Raw genomic sequence first — 25,372 nt, forward strand, 5'->3', positions numbered from 1 at the left:
TTATATATTTTTTTCTAATATTTCTTATATATATATAATGTATATTTTTCGCGGATTACGGAGCAGCGAGCGAAGACTGCAAATACCTCCATCGATGAAGTAGCTACGTATACTTATCATCCGCTTACCTCTTCCGCTCTTCGTTTTGCTTCCAATCGCTATCGTGGCGATGGCGCGACGATGCACTTTCCGATTTATTTTTGCGCGCTTATTCAATTCTCCAGAGTTTAGATGCCCGTTTTCCAAACGTCATTAGAAACGCCAATTTTATCTATTACGAAATTCGCGATTATTAATTTTAATATCGTTGAAAGAAGAATTGCATCTTTGATTTTCAAGGTGATCACGTTTTCGCCGCGAAACGTCGCGAGTTTGCTGCTATACATTTATAATTCTCGAGCCCGCATTTCCCGCAAAAACCGCGGCGTCCAGAGCGAGCAAACTCCCGTTTCGCTGAAATCATTTTTCACGTTTGAATGAATATACTGTGAAGGAAGATATTTTGAACGGGTTCCCTAGGGGCATGTATATGGGATAAATAAATGGAGGAGAATTTTCTGATGATATAGTTTATTATCGTTAGCATTGTTTGCGCGAAGTACATGCGCCAATTCGCGCTATTCGTAACGGGACGTTTCCTTTCTCTCCTTTTTTCCCTTTTTGTTTTGTTTTGTTTGAGCCCGCAAACAAATCGGGCCCGCAAAAGTGTGCTCAATGGACACGCGAAGGCGGGAGGAAAGGAAGCGTCGCGCGGTCGGTCGGAGCGGCGGATTACGAATTAAGCGCAAGAGGGTCGATTAATTCACAGGTGGGAGAAGAGGAGGAGGGAGATAATACCACAAAGCTCCTACGAGATATCCGTTAGTTAAATAAATAAGAAGCGGCACGTCTCTCTCGAAGAAACGGCCCGGCTCGGCGATTCATAAATTACGAAGGAACGCGGGGTGCCCTCCTTCATCATCTCCATCGATTTTCGCTTTCGAATTACGCTCGAAATATATTCCACGTTATACATCGCTAAGGGCAACGTGAAATAATATCGAGTTGTGTGTGGCAAACTATATTAACTATATGAAAACTACGTCGCATAAAACGTGGCGTGATAGTCTCGAGGAAGGATTCGGCACGCGCGTCCCTTCGGCTTAGCTCAACTAAGGAATAAGTAACAATAATGGCGATAATGGTAATAACAATAATAATAATGATAATAATGATAATAATGATGAGATGATAATAATAATAATAATAAATATAGGCGAGGCGCCGCCGTGTGTCGATAGCTTTCGTATTCTATAACTTGGATCGCGCGCGATCGAGATCGCCTTTATTCGGTCGCCTGATTCGTGTCGACAATTTCCCATTTCAGATTCCCGCGTGTTACGTTACGAAACGTAAGTCGTATGTCGCGATATTTCGTCCCTTTGTTGTTCAATTTTCTTACGAAATCTTCACGCGTAGTCCGTTAGTGCTAGATAAAACTTTTATATACGTCGCAAGAGCGTTCGCGCGACGCAAGCGAGGAGGAGAGGCTTTTTCTCGTAATTAGGTTTCTTCTTCCTTTCTTTTCTTTCTACTTTTGACGGTCCATCTTCCGTTGCTGCTTATCATTTGACTATTATAGGCGCGACCGAGAAAGTGGTGTCGATTAAATAATTGGCGCTTCCTCCTCTTTTCTTTCTTTTCTTTCATTAATTGGTGTTATATATATCATCCAGTATAGTAGAAATCTTATTATTTTCTCTCAACGGCTTTCCAATGTCGCGATTAATGTTCGAAGAACCGAAGGAATTCTCTGGACAATTTTTTCTTCAAAATTTATTTAATTATAAGTTAATTATGAAAATAATTTCTCGCGGAATAACGCCTACCTTTCTGCGCAAAGTAAGATTTGAAAATTCAAGATATTTTTGTTAGGGATTTTGGGACTCGCCACGATTCTAAATCCATTTCCGTTCTCTTCGGAGATTATCTCTATTTATTTTCAAATATTACATGATATATGGCTTGCTATGCTGAACAATTCCTACTAATGATAGAGTTTGAGACAGGGAGCCAGATAGCAGAGTGATGTCGATATTAATAATGTTTTAATGACGTCTCCAACGTCAATAATACGTCATTAAGATGTCTTTAAATGTCACGTTACCTGGGGAAGAGAGTTCGGGACCAATGGCTAATGTATCTATCACATTATCAGGAATATTTCAATATTTGATAAACACACAAACCATTTACTTTCGGCATAAATTGTATTTATTTTCGTACCTCATAAAATTTCTCAAATCTTTCTATTACAACAATATATACTATATCTTTCGCCGAAAAATAATAACTGCTTACTTAATCGCCCAATTATTGAATCAACACCATTTTTTCAAACGGTCGATATAATTTTGAAAAAAAGATGGAACTCTAATTACTCGCGTTTTGCCATCAACGAGGTAATATTAAGTAGATTTTGATTTTAGTGTATCGATCGGTTTGTTTAAATGGTTATTCGCATAAAACCGATGCTCCTTTGTATTTTCCTCTTTTTTCTTGCGTTTTTTAAACAGAAATAACGGAAGTTTCTCTCTCTAAAACTTTCTATTATGAGATCGAGATATCTGTCACTTAAATCGAGTTATCGAGTTATGGAGCCTCCGACATTGAGCTGTGATTTCGAAGTTCATCAATCACGCGATATATATGCTTTTCTCGACCCTCCGTTTTCGCCAGGCATTCCACGTATCCGGTCACGTAATCGAAATATAACGAAGATTAATAAATTATTAGCTCATGTTTGGGTGCTTTTTTCTCGTCTATTTCTCGCAATCCCGTTTAGATTGAAATCAGCGCAATCGAAATCTTAGGAAGACCTCTCACTCTACAACAACAACGCTACAAACAAATGTTATATCCGATTACGTACCGTATTTTTCGGTTTTATACGATAAACGAAATAAAAACCGATTGGTATACTGAACGTATTATTATTACATCAATCAGATGTAGCGTATTCTCGATGTATGTCTCTACTTTCTCTACCTTTTTTCCTTTAGAAATACGGAATTATATTTGATACGTAAGGAAATGAAGACTGAAGACGATATGGAATCCCGTTACATTTTTTATATCCATCAAGCTAACGTATTTAAGAATTGAAAATGCTACAAACAAATGTTATATCCGATTACGTACCGTATTTTTCGGTTTTATACGATAAACGAAATAAAAACCGATTGGTATACTGAACGTATTATTATTACATCAATCAGATGTAGCGTATTCTCGATGTATGTCTCACAAAAAGATAACGAGTATAAGTTCTTTAATTAATTACAATTTTGTGTGTGTCATCATGCACATTAACTTACATATGTCGTTCCTTTCTTGTAATTTCTCTTGTAAAAACGAACATCGAGAAGTACACTACACACTCGATCAATTTATGATGCTATTGACTCAAGTAATATAAAAGAGTACCGGTATCGATAAAATTATGTATGGTATTGAAAATTTTAGTCCGATGTTCGCCGGACGTCCGATTTTATGTTCATTAATTCTTTTTAACATCTTGGTTTTCTAAAAGAAAATAGAGATACCGCGGCGGTACAATCAAAATTATTTTCGGATCGTGCATTCCTCGCGCGTATAATTTTTTCGGAATCGCGCGGTCCTTACTTAACAGTACCTCGTCGTTGGGCTTTCAATATCTCTAGTAGTTTCAGACAATCGTAGTTCGGGCAGCTCGCGCAGCTCTCGTCCGAACCAGTCGGACGTTGTGCCTTCGTCCGGCGGCCGAGGATGGTTTCGACATTTCGAACGAAACGTATTTTATCTCCTTTTTTTTAGTCGAATTTTTTTTTTCTGCACAGCCGCGGCTGTTTTGCCCCGCGGTGCCTCGTCGTAAGGGAGGGACTGATGAGGATCGACGTTTGTTAATGGAAGCGCTCGTCGAGCGGTCACATTGGCGTATCTCGCGATTCGCGTGATTCACTTTTCGCGCTGTAACTTGTCGCACATAGATCCAACGTGGCGTGTATGTGTATGTGTGTGTGTGCGTGCGCGCGCGCGCGCGTGTGTGTAATACTGGTGATAATCATAGTCCCGAAGGGATAGCAAGGAGGAGCGATAACTCTTTTTTTTTTTACTGACGGATACGTTTCTCTTGTCACAAATTCCACATCTTTTTTCACCTATTCTCTACTTTCGTATTTTATCGTGCTGTAGAAAAGAATTATTGAATATTTTACTTTATATTTATTGCTATTGAGTTCATATAGGAACGTGTCCGGGACAGCTATTATAGATTTTAGACACGACAAACTTTTGACTTTTTTTCTTTCTTTTTTTTTTTTTAATAAAGAGGTACTTCGAAAGAAAGAGTAAGTGTTAAAACAATTAAAAATCGACCGCTCGTCGTTGCTATCTTCCTTACTTCAATTTTCAATCGACCGTGACAAGCTGTGTTTTATTGATCTTCTACTTAATGTTTTCTTAAAGCACAATGAGATCTCCTCCTAGCTCCTCAGATCCTCGCCGCGTCCGCCGTCTGTTTCGAACTTCTCGCGACTGCCTTTTACGGAGATTTATTTCGATTGCCTCTTACGTCCCATGTTGCAGATCTTGAAGTGGCACAGGGACATGTCTGAAACATGAATCGCGTCCGTTACTCGCCGCTGCCGCAGCCGCATCGCGGTGAACGTTGCATCGTGACTTTTACGAATTCTTTACATATTAATTATAAATCGATAGCTATTAAAATTATTTCAAGTAAATCACTATCGCCCCGTATATACGAAATATATTAACGTATATATTTGTTAAAAAGTTGTCGTCGCGTGTTTAAGCAAAGAAACTTAATTTTATTGAACATTACAAGTCTAAATGAGAAGATCGTTCAAAATAATACGAATTATTACCACCCGTTTTAAACACGTTATTTGTGGAAGAGAGCACTCGTGCTTAAGCAAACAAATTTAATTACCAATCTTCACATGTTAGTTCATCTATTTTTCTCCTTCTGAATTTTTTTATTTGATGCAATTAAACAGAAATAATTTGTCGGGTGACTTGAAATTGTCTGTTTATTATGGGGAATTTTGATCTAGCAGCTGTTCTAATTTTCAAATTTTTGAGGTTAATCGGGACATGGTCGGTCACTCAAATCAAAATCTCCTTTACGAAATCTTTCGCTTTTTACGTCGTAACTCGTATGAGTAATTTCGCCTAGAACAGAACGCGGATTGTCTCGGCTTCAGCCGCACTTTTCAAATTAAAACGCGAACAGAATCATCATCTAATATGTATTTTATCGGCAGCCAACATGTTTACTACTGTCTTTTGAGATGATATTGATCTACCATGCCACATGGCATATTGTAGGCGAACTAGCACTTCGAGGCCACAGTGAAGAAAATATTTGAACTTTAAATGTTCTCTAAGATTAAAACTAAAATTAGCGAATTGTGCACCTACTCACTTCAAATAAAAGGACTACTTGGAGCAATACGAATTATCATCATGCCTATTAATATTTTTAGAGTTGCGTTCATATTTAAACAAACATACTTAATTTTTAGACGTCACGAAGTATCTCCGCGGTAAATGAAAAGACAAGAAGAAATTGCATTCGTATCTAACGAACAAACGTATAATTGTCAAATACCGCTTGTTACCTAAATTACCTTGTAATCTAAATGAAAAGTCTACGATCGACGATCTCCCTCTCGAGCTCGAGTCGAGGAATCAGTTTCGAAGAATCAATCAAGAAAGATACGCGCGAGAAAGAGAGAAAGAGAAGCGAAAGACACGTAATGCGTCACGCGCCAATTGCTCCAATCAATTGTCATCGATGATCGTCTTCGATCGATCGAACGCGGCGCAGATTGCCATATATACATGTATGCAACACGCACGTTTGTTTCGCCGAGAAGAGTTTATTCGTAAGATTAGTGCGGTAGCCGAGAAACGCTCTCTCTCTCTCTCTCTCTCTCTCTCTCTCTCTCTCTCTCTCTCTTTCTCTGATTTCTTGGGGTCTTTCCCCGAACACTTATCTCGAAATAAAGAGAAATATATTCTCGACCGCCTTTCCCAAAAATGAAAAAGAATTCTCCGCGAGATTTTCCGAAACGTGCTCGGCATAATCTCCCGATCCTCGGGATCTACTTGTCTAATCCTGGGAGGAGCGATAACGGCCAGGTTTTGTTTCGCGGCTCCGAATCTAAGTCATCCCACGTGACGACGGAAATCCGCGGAAAATACGTTGAAATGATTCCGCGAATGTCCCCTCTTTAAGAGATATCACCGGTATATCTCAACGGGCAATGTTACTAGAGTACGAGAATGCTTTCGCGTAAAATTCTTCTCGGGTCCTACTTTTATTTCTTATATCTTTGCTCAACCATTTCGCGGCACATTACTCTTGATTTTTTGCCTCATTATTATAAAGCTCCATAAAACTTCTTGCAAACTGTTAATTTAAGCTTAGTTATTCTCTCATCTCAATCAATTTTAATTTGTACCGAGGCGTCCGTGTGATTTATCATTTCTCTTCTTTTGAAAAAGAGATCGTTATCACAAATATCTCGCTCTACGCTTTATTCTCTTTCACGCGAGGCGCGCTGTATCTGAGGGACGTCCCAGCGAGATTCCGCGGGATTTTCTCTCGGGGCTCGACTCTCGAGCCTGCATCTGCGCCCTTTGCAGTGACGAAGAACAAAAAGAGGCGGGAAATACTCACAGCTAACTGCGTTCATGCCGTGTCGTTTGCCCGGGTGTTGTTGATCGTGGATCATGGCCGCGGGTACCGGCAGCGCTTCCGGTTCCGGTTCCCCGGCAGAGTAGTCCGGCGGTTGTTCCATCGACATGGCGCGGTCCCGCTCCCGCTCCCGTTCCCGCGCCTTCGCCTCCAGGATCGCCTGGATCTCGATCTGCTCGTCGGTGATCTCGTGCTCCTGCTCGACCACCCGGTGCTTCTGCTCCATCAGTTGCTTCAGGCGGTTCACCAGCATCTGCGCACGATCGAGTAGAATAAGAATCGAGAGATGCGATTTAAAGAAAATTAAAATAATAATATGATTTTTATGTGTAATTCATACACTGTAATATTTTTCTCCATGTAATTTCTTGTGTGCCGATTTAATTTAATGTCCAATGTCCGCGAGTCCAATGCTACGAATGTGCAAGAACCGCGATTTTATGTTCGCGCATTTTGTTTACTCGCGAATAAAACTCCTTATCGCACGCGTTTAGTATCGGGAAATACTTTCTAGCGGAGAATGTCCACGTGGACACACAGTGTCACGCGATTGGTTATCGAGTAAAAAAGCTTTCGAGATTTCAGGAATTCTCTATTCGATTAGGCAATTCTGTTGAACACAAGTGTCTATCTAAGATTCTAAATCATTTTCTTTGCTCGAAAGCATCTTGAGTATATGAACTCAGCGGAATTGTGCCGGTTGTTGACGAAGAAACGTCACCGCGTGTAGATTACGCTATTGCTTACGATATTTTCTGCCTCGTCCGCGGAATCGCCGTAGAAGAAGCCCGGCGGCAGCGGTTCCGATTGCGGTTGCGGTTGCGGTTGCGGAAACGCGTGGGCCCTGTTGATGCCACTCGTGGCACAGGACAGCACGAGTGCCGCCAGCAGACACAAGCTTGTCCTAGCGGCGGTTCGTCGACTACCTCTTGTCGTCATTCCCTCGTATCTCGTGCTCTCTGCGAAAACGAGAAGAAAAGCGCGCTCGTACAGAAGATAAGAATAATACAGAGAACCAATATATGGATATCGTAAGACGGGATTATTGTTATAAGAATTACGATTCCGTAATGAGGATTGTTAGAGAAATTATATGAATGAGAAAGATGATTTACCTACATATAAGAATTACGGAAGCATTACAGAATGTTCATTACGAGAAATTACGGGTTGGAAGCGTTTTAATTGAATTACCCGAAAAATAGGGGAGTATGTTTCAGGAACGAATCTTTGTCCTTCCAACTGGACACAGCTCCTTCCCGAAATCTCTTTTGTATTTTTAATATGACGAAAACATTTCGCGTTTGTAATGTGTTTTTGCAGGAAGATGAACAAAAGTTTTCTCTCTTTATGCAGGATACACCTGCCAGGTTTTCAATACTTTCCCTTTTCCGATATTTTTTCTCGCTTTCCGCAGACACGTTCGGAAGAATTATGACACTTCGTGTCCGAAATATTGGAATCCTCGTAAATTAACGGAATTGATTGCGAAACGGTCATAATACCCGAAAGGAAAGTGAGAAAATATTCTGCCGAGATCCGAGATCGGAAAAGAAATTTTCCCTTTTCGAATAAATTTCGTAATGTTAATGATAGCAACAGCCTTTATGAAAAGCAAACTTCCTAAAACCGTAAAAAAACTGTAAAAAGAAAAATGGGGAGGCACAAAACGGCACAAGTAAACGCGGAACAAGCGAATGCAAGGAACCGGAAGGAATAAGTGCTTTCTCGCACGCGTAGGCATATGTCACAGTCGCGTTGGTCTATCGCGAACGGCGAAGCTTGAGAAAACGGAGAGAAAGCATACAGTCGTGGTGATTGTATTATGTACATCGTAACGTTCCTCTCGTCACCGCGAGACCGAGAGATAAAAAGGTTCTCGCGGGTTATCCCCGCGTTCGCGCGCGGAGGGCCCAAGATGCGGGGGGCAAAAGATGCTCGTCGGCGATGGTTTTGCGCTGATATAATTGATTTTTTTGCCTCGTCACGGAGGACGGGGCACCGAATCTCAAAGATGGAGGTGGGAACGGGCGGGCGATTTGTGTGTACGATCCGCGCGATCGAGAGTCTCCCGGGGTCATCGCGGATTATCCTTTTGACCGATACGGCGTTATCGCGTGACGGGCCGAGTGTCACGTGGTAACGAAGAAGTAAAATCGAGCGCGAGAGAGCGGAGACTCGCGGCTAAGTTATCACGAAACTGCGCGATATTACGCGTCGCATACAATAACGATAATGGGAAACGATAGTGACAGATGCGCGGACACGTCGCCGTCGCCCGTCACGGCGCGGCGATAATAACACTAACGAGGAAAATAATAAATAAATATCCAGAAATCGGTGCAGGCGGCGGACCTGGCGGACGGAGCGATCGCTGTTTGGTGACGCGCTGCGTTTAACGATTATTTATAGATTCTAAATCGATTTCGCCGTTATTCTCGCTGGCCGCGAGAACAAGCGCACCGCGACGAAGCTTGTCTCTGTCGCAAACAAAACGATTAGAAACCAATTCTCTCGCACGCAGATTTACTCGCGTTCGACGCAGAAGCTCTCGCCGCTGGGGATCCGATGATTTACTTAGGAATTGATGCGAGGATCGACGAATTTTTTAGCTCGGCCGAACAAAGGACGACAGTGAAGGGAGTATTTCGTTCGTCACGTCGGAATTTAATCTATTCGATTGAACTTGATGAAATTGATTAGCAAAGAAAAATAAAGAGAAATAAAATTGAATGACCGATACACAAACGGATCCACCCGATAACTCTTACAACTCTTTAAAAATATTCGATAAGCCGAGGGTTAACTAAATTAAACCCGTTTGATTTAAACGAGCCAAAGAATCGCCGTTAATGAAATGGCACGCGTAGAAATTCTGTCGGGACGATCAGGGGATCGCGCGAGCGTAACTTACTTTGGTCGAATCTCGCTGAGAACTCGCGATCTATTTCGTCGACGGTACGACACGCGGTGGTAGAATGAGCGACGAAGGGCTGTTGCACCCTCTATTATACCCGCGCGCAGGTATCCTCCTCCGCATCCGTGTCATCCCCGCCCTCCCCGATATGTTTCTCGTAACCGCCCTGTTGTAGTAGGTGTCCGACGCGACGCGGGAAAATAAGAAGGGTTGCCCGACCCCCTGCCTCTCATCATCATTTCTTCGCCGAAATGCGCGACGCCTACCTTCGCGCGACCCCCTCCCCCCCCCGCACGTTTGTTGTTAATACACGGTTCTCCTTGACCGCGCCATTTAAGCCATCGTCATTCTTGGATTCTGATTTGGAATCCAAGGAAAACCTGATATCGCGCGAACGGAATTGTAAGATGACGTTCTAGCTGCGAACCGACAGATTTTCGATTTTCTTTTCGTTGTTGATCGGGGGTGAGACTCTTTTGCAGCGAATCACGTAACTTATATGTACGTAATTCTACTTGTAGCGTAAACAGTTTTAAAAACGTGCCGCATGTTAAAAGATGTCTAATAAATATAAATAAAAAAATTAAGAAGTTAATTAAAGAGAATCTTAGAAATATAAAAGCAATTTTCGGTATAATAATTTGCCTGCTAAAATCGATTTCTTTCGATTATTTCACGTATGATAGAAAGTATTCAGATAAGGTCATCGAGTGTGATGGTCGCACGAGCGAAGCGAGTTCAACTTCACACTCATTCAGAATCGACCACTTTTTCCACTAGTTGTACAATATACTATATATCGCGGATGTTTATATAAAATGTTTCATACAAAGTATACATTTTTTTAGAAATTTAGATGATCTTTCTTTAACAGTTTTGTATGCAGATTGAATGTAAGAATTTACGTAAAAAAATCACTTAAGACTGCAAGGGCGCAAGCAAATCATCTGTATTATCAAAATCGAAAATTGTTTTTATCTTTGGTAACATTTATTTTCCATTTTATGTTAATTGAGTGTTTCTTATTCCTCTTTTAGTGAGTACACTGACCGGCAGGAATGCCTGGACGTTTCGATGACATGTATACATATATGTCCAGGCATTTCTGCCGGTTCAGTGCACGTATATTATTAAAGTTTCCAATTCTATTTTTAAGAAGCCTGTGCAAGAATTTTGACATAAAAAATTTTATTATTAAAAGATTCATCGATCGTCGACTCGAATCAAAGCTTCATAATTTCTTGTTTATGAAAATCAAATTTATTGATATGATATAATTGACTCATCGTCCGCATTGCAGAATCCGCGGAAAGTCTCCGATATGCGTATCATATTTCTTTATTATTTTGTCGAAGATTGCTTGAGAAGCCGATTCGAATACTCCCGCCTGGTGTCGCGCGATTTAATTGCGACGCGCTAATTATTACGACAATGACGAGGAAAATGACGCGCATTATAAAGTTGCCGATAGTATCGACGCGTAATGAAAACAAACCAACGTCAGGCAGGCGGGCGGATAGCTCGTCTTCGATGCGCACATTCTCCTCTGAATTCTGTCGAGAATTTTAGACATCTAGGCATTGAGAGGCATTGAGAAATCTACGCGTGGGAGGAGGAGGGTGCGTTTTTGGATCACGCCGCGCGGATCGCGCTCTTGCGGCGTCGCGTCGCGTCGCGTCGGTTGCAAGAACACGCGCGCGTCTCCGGTCATAAATTGTGCGTTGATGAGCGAATATTTATAATTAGACATTTAGCAATGTCCGGTCTTACGTCGCGGGCGGGTGGTGACACTCGAGATCGCTTCTTATCGCGACACAGAAGGGAAGAGGGTGGGGACACGCGCGTACGATACGGAGAGGGAGACTGTTATCGAGATTCGATGTCAAGATTCCTCCCTTTAGCCTCTCTCCTCTTTCTTCCCCTTTTTCTTCCCCTTTTTCTTCCCTCTCTTTCTCTTCGCGCGAGATCCCGCGCGAAATGACGAAATTGTTAGTTCTGTGAGTAAATAAATCCGAGCATCCTCGATCTCGATCGACCTCGATGGGTGATCGGGACCGCTCGATATCCGTCGGCAGATAAGACGCAGCGGGATCATCCCACTCGATCTTCGCTTATCGCCAACGAAAGGCAGAGAGAGAGAGAGAGAGAGAGAGAGAGAGAGAGAGAGAGAGAGGAATGCTATTTAAAGGATTTCCCAATGCTACTTCGAGGATTATTGTATTCGAATCTCCCACTAATAAGAGCTTAAATAACAGATTATTGATACACGAACGCAAACTACGACGTTGCGAATTGCGTACAGCAACTTTGTCTATGCAATTCGATATATTTCGCCTACGTCTCGACATTAACGCATTTCAACGAATTTAAATTGTTTGACGGGAGACAAGATAAAGAACGCGGAAGAATCTCATTCTTTCCCGATGAAAATTCGACCGACATTTCAATTGTGGAGTCCCAAGTGAATCCTAGCTATTTTGAGGGAGATAAATTGTTCCTGGCGTTACATCGATTTTTTTACATGTCGCCAGTTTTGGATAAAAACTGGCGTCTCTTAATTGTAAGTGCAAACTCGATCGTCGTGTACATCCACGTGTATCAACGGGGAATCCCGCGCCGTGCGCCTGTTTGGGGTTAATTACCTAATACCCATTACACGTGCACGTCATTTACGAGTGTGTAGTGTAGCGGCTTGCGCAACTGCACGCTCGCTTTGTCCGCTCTACCTTTACGAAAGAGCCGCTTAACTTGCACGCGAAATTAATGCAAAGCTAGCTAGGGCGTAATGCGTATAGCATATCCACGATAGATCCGCAATTGATCCCTGGTTCCCCAGTTACGCGCGTTCGAATGTGTAACGCTCAAAACAGAGGGAGAGAGGAAGGAAGAGAGAGAGATAGAGAGAAAGCCACGCGCGGAAACCTTACGAGAATGCTCGCGAGGTATTTGGTAACGACATGCATATGTATATGGTAATTTACACGAAGGGCGTTCTGTAATTGGCGGTGTGGGGAAAGCAACGATTCTGTGTGAAGAAACAAGAATATACGTGCGACTTTGTTCTCGAAAAGATTAATTTGAAAATTAACACGTAGTAATATCTTATTCCAATTTGGTGTATTTTTCTTTGTATATTATAAAATAAATCCTTCGCGCCATTAATGAATTCATTGTACGAATTGTATTGACTGAATCAATACTCGAGCTGACTAACGTTATACCATTTGTCGAGTTGAATTCAATTCTATTCGAATGAATGAATTTTCTTCTTTTGTTCAGGAATATAGTTTTCTCCGTCCGTTATTCGTTATCCCTAAATTCGTTTAAACGCGATAGACGTTTCGAACGTCATGTCCAGTGATGAGGAGGATCAACAGCAGCAACAGCAGGAGGAAGAGAAACCGTTCGCCGTGGAACGCGCGAAAACCGGCCGCGCAAAATGTAAGAAGTGCAAATGTCCGATCGAGAAGGGCGAGATACGGATCGCCAAGTACGTGACGAGCTTCTTCTCGGACGGCAAACTGATGCCGGCCTGGCACCACGTCACCTGTCTGTTTGACGTGTTCGCGAAACAACGTGCCACCACCAAGAAAATCGACGATCCCGCGGAGGACGTGAAGGGTTGGGAGCAATTGTCCGACGACGACAGGAAGGTCATCTTGGACAAGCTGGAGGCATTCGAAAAATCATGTAATTATTCTAAATTTAGAGACATCATTTTATTCGTACGATTTATTTGCGCACTATTGTTGCGCCTAATGACGGATCTCTTTACATTCTCCCGAAAAGTTTCGTCGAATAGAAAACTTTCTGGAATCATTTTTGTCATTTATTTTTTAGCGACAAATCTTTTGAATTTCAAGTCGATTTTTTGTTAGGAAAAGTCGAAAATGTAGGCTATCATTCATCATAATTTTCCAATTCTTACATCACGTTTTTTATTCTTATAACTTTCTATGATTTCAGATTCAGATTCCGTTATAGTAAACTGCAGATAAAATTAGCTGGAGAACATTATCCATTTGATTCCTTAAAGTTATATAGTTTGTAAAAAGTCCTTTCTTGCCAATCGCATGTGACTCGTAAATGATCATTGCATAGCTTTGTTAAGCTATGTTGAAAAATTAATTTCGAATTGTCCAGGGAATGTACCATTAAAAGAACATCTGGTCTCTTTGGGACATGTCTCTTTCTGCATGTTTAAGTTCTGAAACTCGAGCTTCATTAGTCTGTAGATCTGTAGATCCGCCACTGCGTCTTTTCGATTTCTCGAAATGAATTAACGTTCGCACCTAGTCGAGTGTATTATCCGTCGCATGATCTCGAAGCGAAGTTGCGATATCGCCGATGTTACAGAGAGAATCATTGAAAGGCTTTCCAGCTTTTCTCTTTGAAACTTCCGCGATTTCTAATAGAGTTTCTCCCTTACGACTGGAGCTTTGCAGAAAGTTTCAAAGATGCTCGATGCTTATGAGAGAGATTGCTGTTCTCTCGCATAAGGGGGTGGAAAAGTTCATCGATATTGAGATATAAGATCACAATGGTGTTATATTTACGTTATTTTGTAATTCGTTACTACGTAATTCCATCCTGTAATTAGAAATCGTTTTGTGGAGGTGGCTACTATATTCTCGATGTACGAACATGTAGGAAGGAAATGCCATTGAGAAATTTCGTCACTCTGACCCACCAACGGTTATCTCCGAGATAAAAATTTCATTAGCATCTCTTATTAATTTTATTACGATTAACATGATCTTATTTGTTAGAAATAAATAATGTGTGAACTTTTTTCAATATTTAAGTTTTAAAAATATATGTCAAAATTTTATTAGAAATATTATAAAACGTGCAGATTATAATATCGTGCCAGTAAGTAAAGCATAATGAGCAAAATAAAATACAGTTAATAAATGAAAGCAGTTATGGGGCTTAATCCAACTTTTTCATATTAAAATTATTGGAGTAAAATTATTAATTACTTCATGTTTTATAATAAATAAATAAATACTTCATAATAATTAATGTAATAATTACTTCATGTTATAACAAATTAATAATTTTTAATGCTCTGCGTACTAGCTCTTAATCCTCGTTTCTAGTTCCGGCTAAGGGTGCGAAGAAGACTACATCGCCAGGTAAAGCGGCCTCTTCTAGTAATTCTTCGGGGAAAACAGTAAAGAAGAATTTAGATCGGAAGAAGGTTGAAACGGATGATAAAGAAAAAGATAAAGAGAAAGATAAGGAGAGAAAGAGCAAAATCCCGTCGAAGGATGATTCCTTTCGCGAATTTCGACGTATATGCAGCAACGTCGCCGACGTCGACGCTTACACTGACAAGACTGCGATTATTAAGAGGATGTTCACAAAAGGATCACTCGGAGGTAAGTACCTGTATCTGTTTTTTTATAAGTATATATGCGATATCTCGCGTAATCGCTCAAGCGATCGATCAAACGACTGCTAGCTAAATTAAGGGAACCTTAATTAAAGGGTCGAATATTTTCGACGAGGGAGAACGTGTACTATTTCTGTAATATATTATTATATTATTTATATGCTGACGTCATCTGTTTGTATGCAATGAATATTATGTTCTCCGATATGAAAAGGGATCCGATGATCCGCTATTAAAAGTTGAACTGATGTGAGGATTAATTTTGGATTAAATTCTTTTTGGTCGAGTTGCAGTTTTATCAGACGATTTTTTTTAAAGACTAAACATTTTAAAAGGTTTTCTCAATATTCTAGATTAAAAATTTTGAATTCTAAGTTTTATTTTAATTTTTGATTTATCATTGCGCGCGAGGAATAATTCTTCTCCCTGCTTTCGGTTATGCCACGGGCCACGTTACTTCTGTAGGAACGCTCGATACATATCAACGTTTGTTCGAGAATTGATAGGTAAATAATATATTGCCGAGATTGATGGCGCGTGGTAAGAGTAATCGAAGGTGGCGAGGTTATACAATTTAATCGAGTTCATCTGCATGCATTATTCGGCATGCACATGCGGTAATGAAAGAGAGAGAGAGAGAGAGAGAGAGAGAGAGGTAGAGCGAGATAATTTTCAAGATTAGAGATGTTTCGGTGACCTCGATAAGCCGACAGTAGACTGCAAATAATTGGCAAATCTCGTCTCGTTCTCATAACGTTTCTCTCGAAACTTAATTGCTCTCGCCTTTTACAAAATCGCAATCGGTCCATCTCTTTTTCTGTCGCTACAGAATTATGAAAAGAGACACGCTCACTGTTGCCTATTTTGCTCCTTTCTTAATATATAGAGAAGAAAATGAATACATCCGAGTCCGAAAGGATGAGTGCCCTATTAATCAGAATCCTTATAATATTTTCACAAGGGTGCCGCGGAGGTGTTTATTAACGATTTCTCTTACCGTTCTCACGTTAAAGACGGATCTTCCGACAGAGAGGAAGATTTCTGAGGATTTATATACTTTATTGTGATGTGATGGATGGATTGTAGTTAGATAAATAAAGTTGTAGCGGGTGAATAAAGTTTGTTTCTCCTGAACTGATTTGAAACACATAAATAAAGAATTGTTGCAAAATTATCGTTGCGAAATGATTTTACACGCATAAAGAATGTATCGTTGCAAAATATGTTTGTGCATCAATACATTGTTTTTATCTGCATTGATATACAGGGGAGTTCAATCTGAATAAAACACTATTCTCAGACACTATTAGGAATAACTAAAATTCTTTTAAAATCCGTTCGGGTCCTTGTTAGAATACCGCTCACGGTCTCTCCAACCCTTAAATGAAACTATATGTTTTTTTACATAAGTCGATTTCTTTCACTATTCTACATGCAAAAGTATTAAGATGAAGTTATCGAAAAATCATAAAGTTATTTGGATATTTCATGAGACGTTTGATATCTTGGTGATTCTGTATATAAGAATATATAACATATTTTTATATAAAAAATCTAAAATGTTTTGTCTTAAACGAGAAGAATAAATAGGACTCCAAAAAGGATTCCGGTGATTAAATATAAAAAATAAGAATTCGAGGAAAACGAAATATTGAGCTTTATGTTTTTATTGCACGAAATTTGATAATAATTTCTTCTTAACTAGACTTGAATTGTAATAAATTTTTCAAGTTCCCGAAAATTAAAAATTTTCCCATGTCCGCAGTACGGGGTTAAATGGGGGCAGTTAACTCTGTTGGCTCATGTTACTTATCGCGACTTATCGTGAGATATGTAATTTGTGATTTCGACCGGAAATCCGAGTTTACAGTTAGAGTTCGATAGTAGTATCGGATTTATTTTTGGACAAAGAAATCCGGATCTCTTTCGAAACAGTCACGCGACACGAAATATACGATAGCGCCTTTTCCTCAATCAGGTTACTCGTTACGAAACAAAAGCAACTTGCCGTTTGCTCGTCTTGTGGTCTGTCGAAAATTGTTCCATTGTTTAGTAGAGATAAACTCGTCGCATCGTTGCTCCCACGCGGCAAAGTCTTCCCTCGAATTTAAAAGGATGGATTGGTCCAACAATCTTTGATGATTCTACATGTGATTTCAAGATAAACAATTACATTTCTACCTTGGGGTGAGCTTTTAATAACAGAAGCGATATCGATCGCGAGTTTTCAATAACACTTTTCCTCCCTCGATCGAGAAACTCCGCGAGAAAGCGTAGTTGGAGAAGCTGATGAAAATAATCAGATGCGTTTAAGAAAACGGCGAGCTCTCTCATTGACGATTGCTCCTCCGGAAAAGAGTCGACCGTATAGGAATCCCGAGAGCGAACCGGTTTCATTCTCGCGCTCGCGCGTAAAAATCCATCGTTTCTACCGCCCTCGTTCTTTTTTTCTCTCTCTTCCTCTGTGTTCCACTCCTCGTTCCCTTCACAACGTTTGGACCCTCGACGATTCGCGGGAAAGTTTTACGAAAATCAGGCGAAGAAACTCGGCGAACTCGCGCTTTAACAGACGTACTTTCATTAACGCCTCGACGGTCTGCGAGAGCCTGCCGGCACTCTCCCCAAGAGGTGTCGAATAGGAAACATTTCGCAGCGAATCGACGCCCATAAATTAAGCACTCTGCGTCCCGTTTACGCGAACAGCGGTCGGTTAAAGAACGGACGATTTTCAACGACGAGATGTTATTTTATGCGCCATTGAACGGCGTAAAACTAACCGATCCGTTTGCGTACAGGGCGATACAAAATTAACTTGACGATTTTATCGCGACAGCTGTGAGAGATATACAATATACATATTAACAAAATCGAAAATTCTCAATCGCGACGGATAAATCTGAGCGCGCAACCGGCGCCTGGTAAGAGGATCACCGGCACTTTGTAATAATGATTCGTGTGAAATCGACGTAATCCCTTATGTAATATCCCAGCTGTCGCGGCCGAAGTGTTAAAATTCCTGCGTCCCCAGCCAGCCGTAGCCCGACACCGTAAACTTCATACATTTTCCATAGTCCGCTGATTCCCGGATCCACCACGTTTTCTTTTGCAACACTGAACTCTCTCTTGAGGGGAAAAAAATGGAGAAAATAGTAAGACTTGATATGAATTCTTTCTATTACATTGCAATTTAGTTAATTAAAAATATATTACAAAATCATCTGCCGTGGTTAGTAAAAGCTTTGATCAATTTATCACCAATAAGTCACTGATGAATGTACTGAAAATGTATCTAAAAAAAATGCAATCTTAATTTACACTAGGATTTGTACTAAATAAAGCTCTTAGTGGCAAAATTTTGTGCAAAATACTTTTGCACGAATATACTTTTCTATTCGCGTTTATAACTTATTTTCATCTCTTTTTTCCTTCTACCGTGTTTACATCTTCATCATGCCACGGGGTTGTTCTTCTCTTTAATGAGAAGATTAAAGATCAAAGCTTAAAAAGAAAGAAACGTTTCGTCAGGACTCGAATCCGATCCGTTACGCGATACGTTCTCCCTCCGTTTCCTCTGCTTCCACCTTCAAACCAATGCAATGGGTTGCGCTTCTGCTGCTCCTGCATTATGTAGGTTTGTTTAGGCTGCACTGCGGTCCGATTCACGCTCACAGCGCTGTAAGCATCGCTCTATCTTCGTTTGATATTGATTATTGATGTGCAACAAAGACAGAATGATGCTTACAACGCTGTGAGCGTGAATCGGACCGCAGCCTTAGACAAACGGAAAGAGGCAGTAGAGGCACGGCGGAGGCAGGACGTGACTCGCAAGTCGCACGAGACGGAGGAATAAACCGGAATGAATCACGAGGCCTCGTACGCATAGGTCGCGTGTTACGCGACGCGGCGAAGTTGAAGAAGAAGCAAAACGAGGGCGAAGCGAGCGAGCGAACCGATGCGGAATTTAATTGATCTCATCAATGGGGATATCGACGAGCGCGGCGCGGGCGCGGCGCGACGCGCTTTTCTCTCCTCCGCGTAAACACCATCACTTCGAGGTCTATCTCGGCTTCCCCCGCTACGCTGCTTTCGGAGCCGCGAAGCTCCCCCGCTTTTTGCGCTGCTTTATTTCTCATTCCATTGTGATTCTCTTCCCGCGCTATCGCTCTTCCTCCCGAGAGATCGCCTTCGAGCTTCGTTTCGCGCGGTTTCTCTTTCTCTCTCTTTCCCGCGCACGCTTTTCTCAGAGGCGAAGGGGCGAGACCCGGAGCGGCGCGGCGGTTAATAAAGATGATACCGGAATCGGATACAAGGAAACCATTAATCATCCAAGCGGGCGCGAATGAGACTTGGGCACCGCGAGGGCCGCTAAGTGGAAAATTTTGACGGGGTTATCTGTGCGGCCGGACGAAAAGAAAGAGAGGTCGCGAAACTTCCTAAAGATCGTCCAAGTTTCGCGAAAAGCTTCATACGAGTCTGTCATCCGCAATAGCTTACACAGAAGCAGTCTTCTCCCTTTTTTGTCCCTTTTCGAGACACTGTTTTCGCTCGCCGCTCGCGGAGTCGGTGTCCTTCGCGACACGCGTGATTAAATAAATCTATGAGTAACGAATGACGAGAGGCGAGAGGGACAAAGTTTTAGAAGTGAATAAAAACCACTTTTATTTTAAATAAATACTTGGATTTAATATATAATATTAGATATTGATATAAATATATGAGTAAATATTTTGGAAATTTTTTAAGTAAAAAATCTTATTAAAAGATATGTCACACACATATATTTGCGCAAACTTATTCAATTACCTTGAGTGTTACGAATTTTACTCCAATAATTAAATTAAATAATCATTGATTTATTCGGCTTGAACACTGTTTGTTTAAGCCGTGTATTAACGGTGATTAATAATATAGGAAAATAGGAAATATATCTCGTCGATGCGATTTCCAAAGGATACTCACTGTCGCTGTCGCAAGGGTTGAGCAGATTCTTCAGGTAGCCAATAACGCCTCGCCAAAATTCCTGCTTCCCTCGAACTTCCCTGCTCGATGATTCGCTCGAGCTTACCGCAGCACGCACAGTGGAAAGAAAGATCGGTTTCCTTATATAAATTAATTTTTTTTCCTTTTTTTAATTTATACGTCCGATTCGCGGGTGATCGTGATTACTTAAAGTCAACGTCGAGTCCACCGTTCGTTTAAATACTTTCCCGTATATCTCTATCTGTCTATCTCTTTCTCTCTCTCCCTCTTTTTCTCTTCGCGTTTCGCCTTTTCGTGCTTCTCGAATGATCTTACTTGCCCCGCGGTTTTGCGAACTATCGATTCTCGGTCTCTTGCGGCGGGACCCTCGTGTCTTATAAGCACTCGGACGCCCCCACCTCTAATCGCGCGGGGAGCCTCTTCCTCTCCGCGAACGCGATCGGTCGCGCTGCGACGGCGACGACGGCGAGCCCCTTCTCGCGTTAGCCAGCTTGGCTCCAGACTATCGTCTCCTCTCTCACCCTCGTGCTCTCTTTTATCTCCTTCTCCTCCTTCTTCTTCCTCCGCCTTACTTCCCGCGAGTTTCTCTCGGGAGCGTGAGCCCGCGGGCTCTTTATCTCGATTCCGCCCCGTCGTTCTTCGCCGCCGCGCACCGTCGCCCGCCGAAGCTGAATGGTCGCGTTTTTCACGCACTCGGCAATTACGATATCCATTCCCTATAGATATTACGAGACGTTACAATATCGTGACATGATATTACGACATTTCCTGACACTGACGTGGCTAGACGAGGAGAGAGAGAGAGAGAGAGAGAGAGAGAGAGAGGGAGGGAGAACGAGAGGGGGGGGGCAAGTTTTCGCTATTACACGCATTGATCAAATTCTTTTATCGAACGACGAGGATTTTGATTTACTTTATAACTTTGGAATTGTACACACTCTGCTCGTTACTCTGTCCGTTATATTTTCCTTTGTATATATAATTCTCAGAACTTGAGTATATTTTAAGATGTTGAAGCGAAGAAGTTACGTGTTCTAAGAAATTGTAAAAGAATTTATTTACAAATACCTATAAATGATGTCCGGCAAAATCTCGTGCAACTCGTGATGTCGAGGTAATTACCTCGTAAAAGAGGTCAAGAATGCGCGGTAATTTTTTTCGATAGTATGCGAGAAAAAGAAATATGAGGAAAATCTACGCATTAAAAAGAAAAGATATAAAACTACGTAGAATACTGTCATTACGTAAAAATTTGGGTATTCTATCTTTTTTGCATATAATATTTTGTCATGAAATAATTACAAAGTATAAGATACTTAATTTACGAAATAGAGAAAAATTTTGTAAATGTAGTATAATATTTCTCAAAAGCAAATTATAAAAATTATTTCAGAAACGGTATAACATGCAATATGCAACAATCTTACAGAGAAATAAGCTATGTGATACTCTCGAAGATTTTTTCGATGAACGAAAGTGTCATTTCGCTCTTCACGACAAGGCATGCGGTTCAGGGTTAATTAAGTACTCGACGGTCGAAACGACGCGGACCAATTTATCTTCCGCTCTCTTCGACGTATTCGAGCAACGTCATACGCTGACCTGACGCAATCGTGGAGACAAAAAAATCATCGCGTGACTGCCTGAAAGAGAAAGAGAAAAAAGAGAGGGGTTTCCATATCCCGTATCATGTGAAACGATACGCACGATAATGCGCGCGTTTCGGAGCCGATGATTGCGATAAGCAATAATGACGGGTGTCGGATCGCGGGTGCGGATCGACCGACCCGGCGGCGGGCGACGCGGCGCCTACGCGATCGTGGTTGTCGCGCTTTCTGATTGCGACCTGTCGCGTCAGGGGATATATTTCACGCGAGGATCAAAGGAGATCTGAGGCCGTGGCGAGCGGGATGAAACACGGTCTAGCGGAATTGCCGTCCGCGAGACGCGGAATTCGACGCTCGGACGCTCTACTGCACCCCCCGGATGGGTCGGCCCCTCTATTCTTAGGTACCATTATTTACGAATTGCATGCTCGATCATCTCGTCCCGATCGGGACCCCGATGTGCGAGAGCGCACGAGGAATTCGCAATCCGTGGAGAAATTTACCGCCGCGCCGCGCCGCGCCGCGCGTCTCAAAGGCGCGAAGCGCGCGGAGGATCCGTGTCGAATCAACATCGATAGCCGCGCGGTTAATGGATCTCGGAACCGCGCCGTGTCGTGCTGTGTGACGGCTTAAAAGCCGCCGTTTTACTTTGTGCTCAAATCTCGCTAGCCGACACGACGGCGGCCGCTCTATTTTCGCCGATGATGAGGAATTCCGCGGACGAGCGCGAATTCTAAACGCGCGCGTCACGCGGCGTACTTCTCGCTTTCGTGCTTCGATTTCGCTCGATTTGTCCTCATTGAGGGGAAGGTGGCTACCTGGTGCGAGTTTCACGCGCATTTCAATGGTATCGATTGAGAGTACCGTAGTACAATTGTTACAATCGTACTCGGCACTTGTTGCACTTGTTGCACGACACAAATGTTGCATCTTTGCTTCGGCGGCAGTCTTACGTCGATGAAGCTGACCGAGTTACACATAAGTGTTGTTTGAAAGAAAAAACAGGGAAAATTTCATATTCTTACATTTCGATAGGAGATTGTTATGCAACCATTATTTTTGTTGAAAAGTTATATTTTCGTTATATCTCTTATTGATATTAAACGTAAAACATAAGTACGATAAAAGAAAAAAAAAAGAAAAACGTAATCAGATTTTTATTATTATTAAGTATTATTTATAAATCGTTACTATTACATTATCTTTTATCAAAGATAAGAGAATAATAATAGACGGAATAATTAATAATGTACGATGGATGAGGTGCAAAATTATAAAATAACAAACGGCTAGTCATCTTATTTCGAAATAATTATCGTCCGCAAATGCGCTTCTTAAAAAAATATTCGAGATAAAAGTGGACGTCGATATGGAGCGAAACTAATCAAATTTACAATTTTTTACGTCGAATCTTTAATCTTTTTCCATTAAGCAACTTTTATCTTTTTTCTGAATCGTGCAATGTGCATGCGGATTGAAGTAATTGAGCTGTTTTTATTAGCTTTATCGGATATTTAAGTTTGTATTTTTTAATTTACTTTATTCGCGTTTTATATATCACTCTTTAAACAAAATTTTTATACGCGCAGATAGAAGTATCGAGTGTACACGAGCGAGACCGTCTTAATCGTGTGATTAATCGTTGAATTGCAAATTGGTCGATAAAAGGTTCCTGGTGCCTTGATTATGCCTTAAAATTAAAACATTTTATGCCTTAAGATTAAAACATTTTTTATCTTAAAAAGATTGCTTCGTATTTTTTTGCTCCTTATTGGAAAATTTTTACGGGATGCTTAAGAAGAAGAGACTGTCCTTGAAATGTGGAAAATTTTTTTATTCGATAACTGAACCGTCAGACGTTCCCAATTTTATGGAAAAAAAAAAAAGATAAAAGTGTCGAATATCGAGCAGTCGTGGATGCTAATTTTGAGGAAAGATGATATTACAACAATAATATTTATGCGCAGATTTTTTTCTTTTTTTATTTCGTTCACTCCGTAGACGGTTTTAAGGGCGACATCGTGCTCTGGTGCAAACTGTTGCTGCCCGGCGCGGTGAAGAGAATTTACAATCTGCAGAGCAAGCAGCTGATAAAATTGTTCGCGCGATTGCTGCTCCAGGACGAGGACGCGATGCTGGAACATCTGGAGCAAGGCGACGTGGCCGAGACGATCAGCGTGTTCTTTGAAAATAGCGCTGCCGTGTCGCCTTGCGCCGCGAGCGTGTTGACAATTCAAGACGTAAGTCGGCGTAATTTCGCGAATTTCGAGAACGAAGAGAAATCATGGTGAGAGAAGCCGGAGAACTAAATGAAAAAGTTAAACAAATTGTTGGACTATAATTATAATCAATTAGTCCGACAATTTATTTAATTCTTTTGATTTACTTTTTCGATTTTTCTCCGTAATTAATTTTAATTGGTCCAACAATTATCCATGGTGAAATTAATGATCAAGTTAACTAGGGTTCAGGAAAATTTGAATTAGGAACCTCAACATAAAGTATTGAAATTTTAATTAAATGGTTTGTTTAATTTGTCTATTTAACTATAATCCGTCTGTAATAAAAAATAATTGGATAATTTTGAAGTAATACATGATAATGAAATTCCGTAATTTATCCGCAATTCATCCGACAAAAAAAAACACGCAAATATGCACAGAATGACCCATCGAAGTCTCATGCCTTTATTAATAAGATTTATTGGACAGGTCGATCTCTTTTTGGAAAACTTGTCGCGTTTGACCAAGGAAGAGGAGCAGATCCAGCATTTTCGATCTATCCTTGATAAGTAAGTTCGTTGATCGGCCGTTCTTCTCGTTAACCTTTCAGCTGTGGCATGTGAAAAGGTCTTCTCGGAATATTTATCAATGAAAGAAATATCAAACGCACCGCGATTACCGAGGCGATTACGTTGCGTAGCCCCGACTTATCATTTCCATATCCAATTGACATATATAAAATAACGATAAAGCTATTTTGGCAATTAAAATTGGAGTCTCAATCTCTCTTGCAGTTTATCACGTATTTATTCCACTTAATATTGCTCCTTATTTCTCTTTCAAAATTTTATTTGCTTCAATTATGCTCGATATAAAAGACGATACGCATAAACAACAATTGCAGCTGAATGGTTGAATGCCATCTTTCGTTTTGATTTTTTTATTTTCATGTTTAAGTATTCAAAATCGTTACGAATGCACGATAAAAATTTTAGATGTACCGCCAACGATCTGAAGATGATCGTGCGTCTGATCAAACACGATCTGAGAATCAACGCCGGACCGAAACATATGTGAGTGCGCGCAAGTGTTTCTTTTTCTGTTAGTTTCAAAATCGATTCGAAGACGGTAATTAAAATATATATATATGTATATATATATTTGCGCTGTCGTATCCAGTCTCGAGGGGCTCCATGCGGATGCGTACAAGGCCTTCCAGATGTCCCGAGATCTGGAAGCGGTAGTGCGACGTTTCCTGCCGAATCTAGAGGATAAACTGCATGCCTCGAGCTCGCCCTTAAGCCGGAAAAAAGTGGCCATTTCGCTGATGACGCCCGTTTTACCGATGCTGGTATATCGAAATAAATCCGCGAAAGTTATCTAGTCTTTTAATATAATATATATCTATGTATATAATACACAAAATATATTCTATGTATGATATCAATAATTATTTACGTTTGAATTATTTATGTTATTTAGTAGTTAGTAATTGCATTGTTTATT

The 25,372-nt window shown here is 41.0% G+C and overlaps 2 protein-coding genes across 5 annotated transcripts in view; one reads left to right on the forward strand and one right to left on the reverse strand.

Moving 5' to 3' along the window:
* Dnalig3 (DNA ligase 3) overlaps window positions 1–25,372 on the forward strand; it is a 34,340-nt gene that overhangs the window by 2,914 nt on the left and 6,054 nt on the right. For all 3 annotated transcript variants that reach the window (XM_071792890.1, XM_071792891.1, XM_071792893.1), the window contains 6 exons: window positions 12,939–13,349; window positions 14,762–15,043; window positions 23,646–23,884; window positions 24,356–24,435; window positions 24,862–24,939; window positions 25,046–25,217. In XM_071792890.1, the coding sequence (XP_071648991.1) occupies window positions 13,010–13,349; window positions 14,762–15,043; window positions 23,646–23,884; window positions 24,356–24,435; window positions 24,862–24,939; window positions 25,046–25,217 (1,191 nt within the window). In that variant the 5' untranslated portion in view covers window positions 12,939–13,009. Of the gene's footprint in view, window positions 1–12,938; window positions 13,350–14,761; window positions 15,044–23,645; window positions 23,885–24,355; window positions 24,436–24,861; window positions 24,940–25,045; window positions 25,218–25,372 lie in introns of those variants that run through there.
* LOC139821679 (uncharacterized) lies at window positions 554–20,372 on the reverse strand. Of its 2 annotated transcripts, none has more exons than XM_071792909.1 (4): window positions 20,017–20,372; window positions 7,490–7,701; window positions 6,725–6,995; window positions 554–4,630 (listed from the first exon to the last, which is right to left on the reverse strand). In XM_071792909.1, the coding sequence occupies exons 2-4, from the start codon at window positions 7,679–7,681 to the stop codon at window positions 4,572–4,574; spliced, it is 522 nt and encodes a 173-aa protein (XP_071649010.1). In that variant the 5' UTR covers window positions 7,682–7,701; window positions 20,017–20,372; the 3' UTR covers window positions 554–4,571. The 2 variants fall into 2 exon arrangements, with proteins under 2 accessions (XP_071649010.1, XP_071649011.1); XM_071792910.1 differs by lacking the exon at window positions 20,017–20,372 and adding an exon at window positions 9,657–9,744.

Source organism: Temnothorax longispinosus, chromosome 11 (assembly GCF_030848805.1).
Source record: "Temnothorax longispinosus isolate EJ_2023e chromosome 11, Tlon_JGU_v1, whole genome shotgun sequence".
Lineage (NCBI taxonomy): Eukaryota > Metazoa > Arthropoda > Insecta > Hymenoptera > Formicidae > Temnothorax > Temnothorax longispinosus.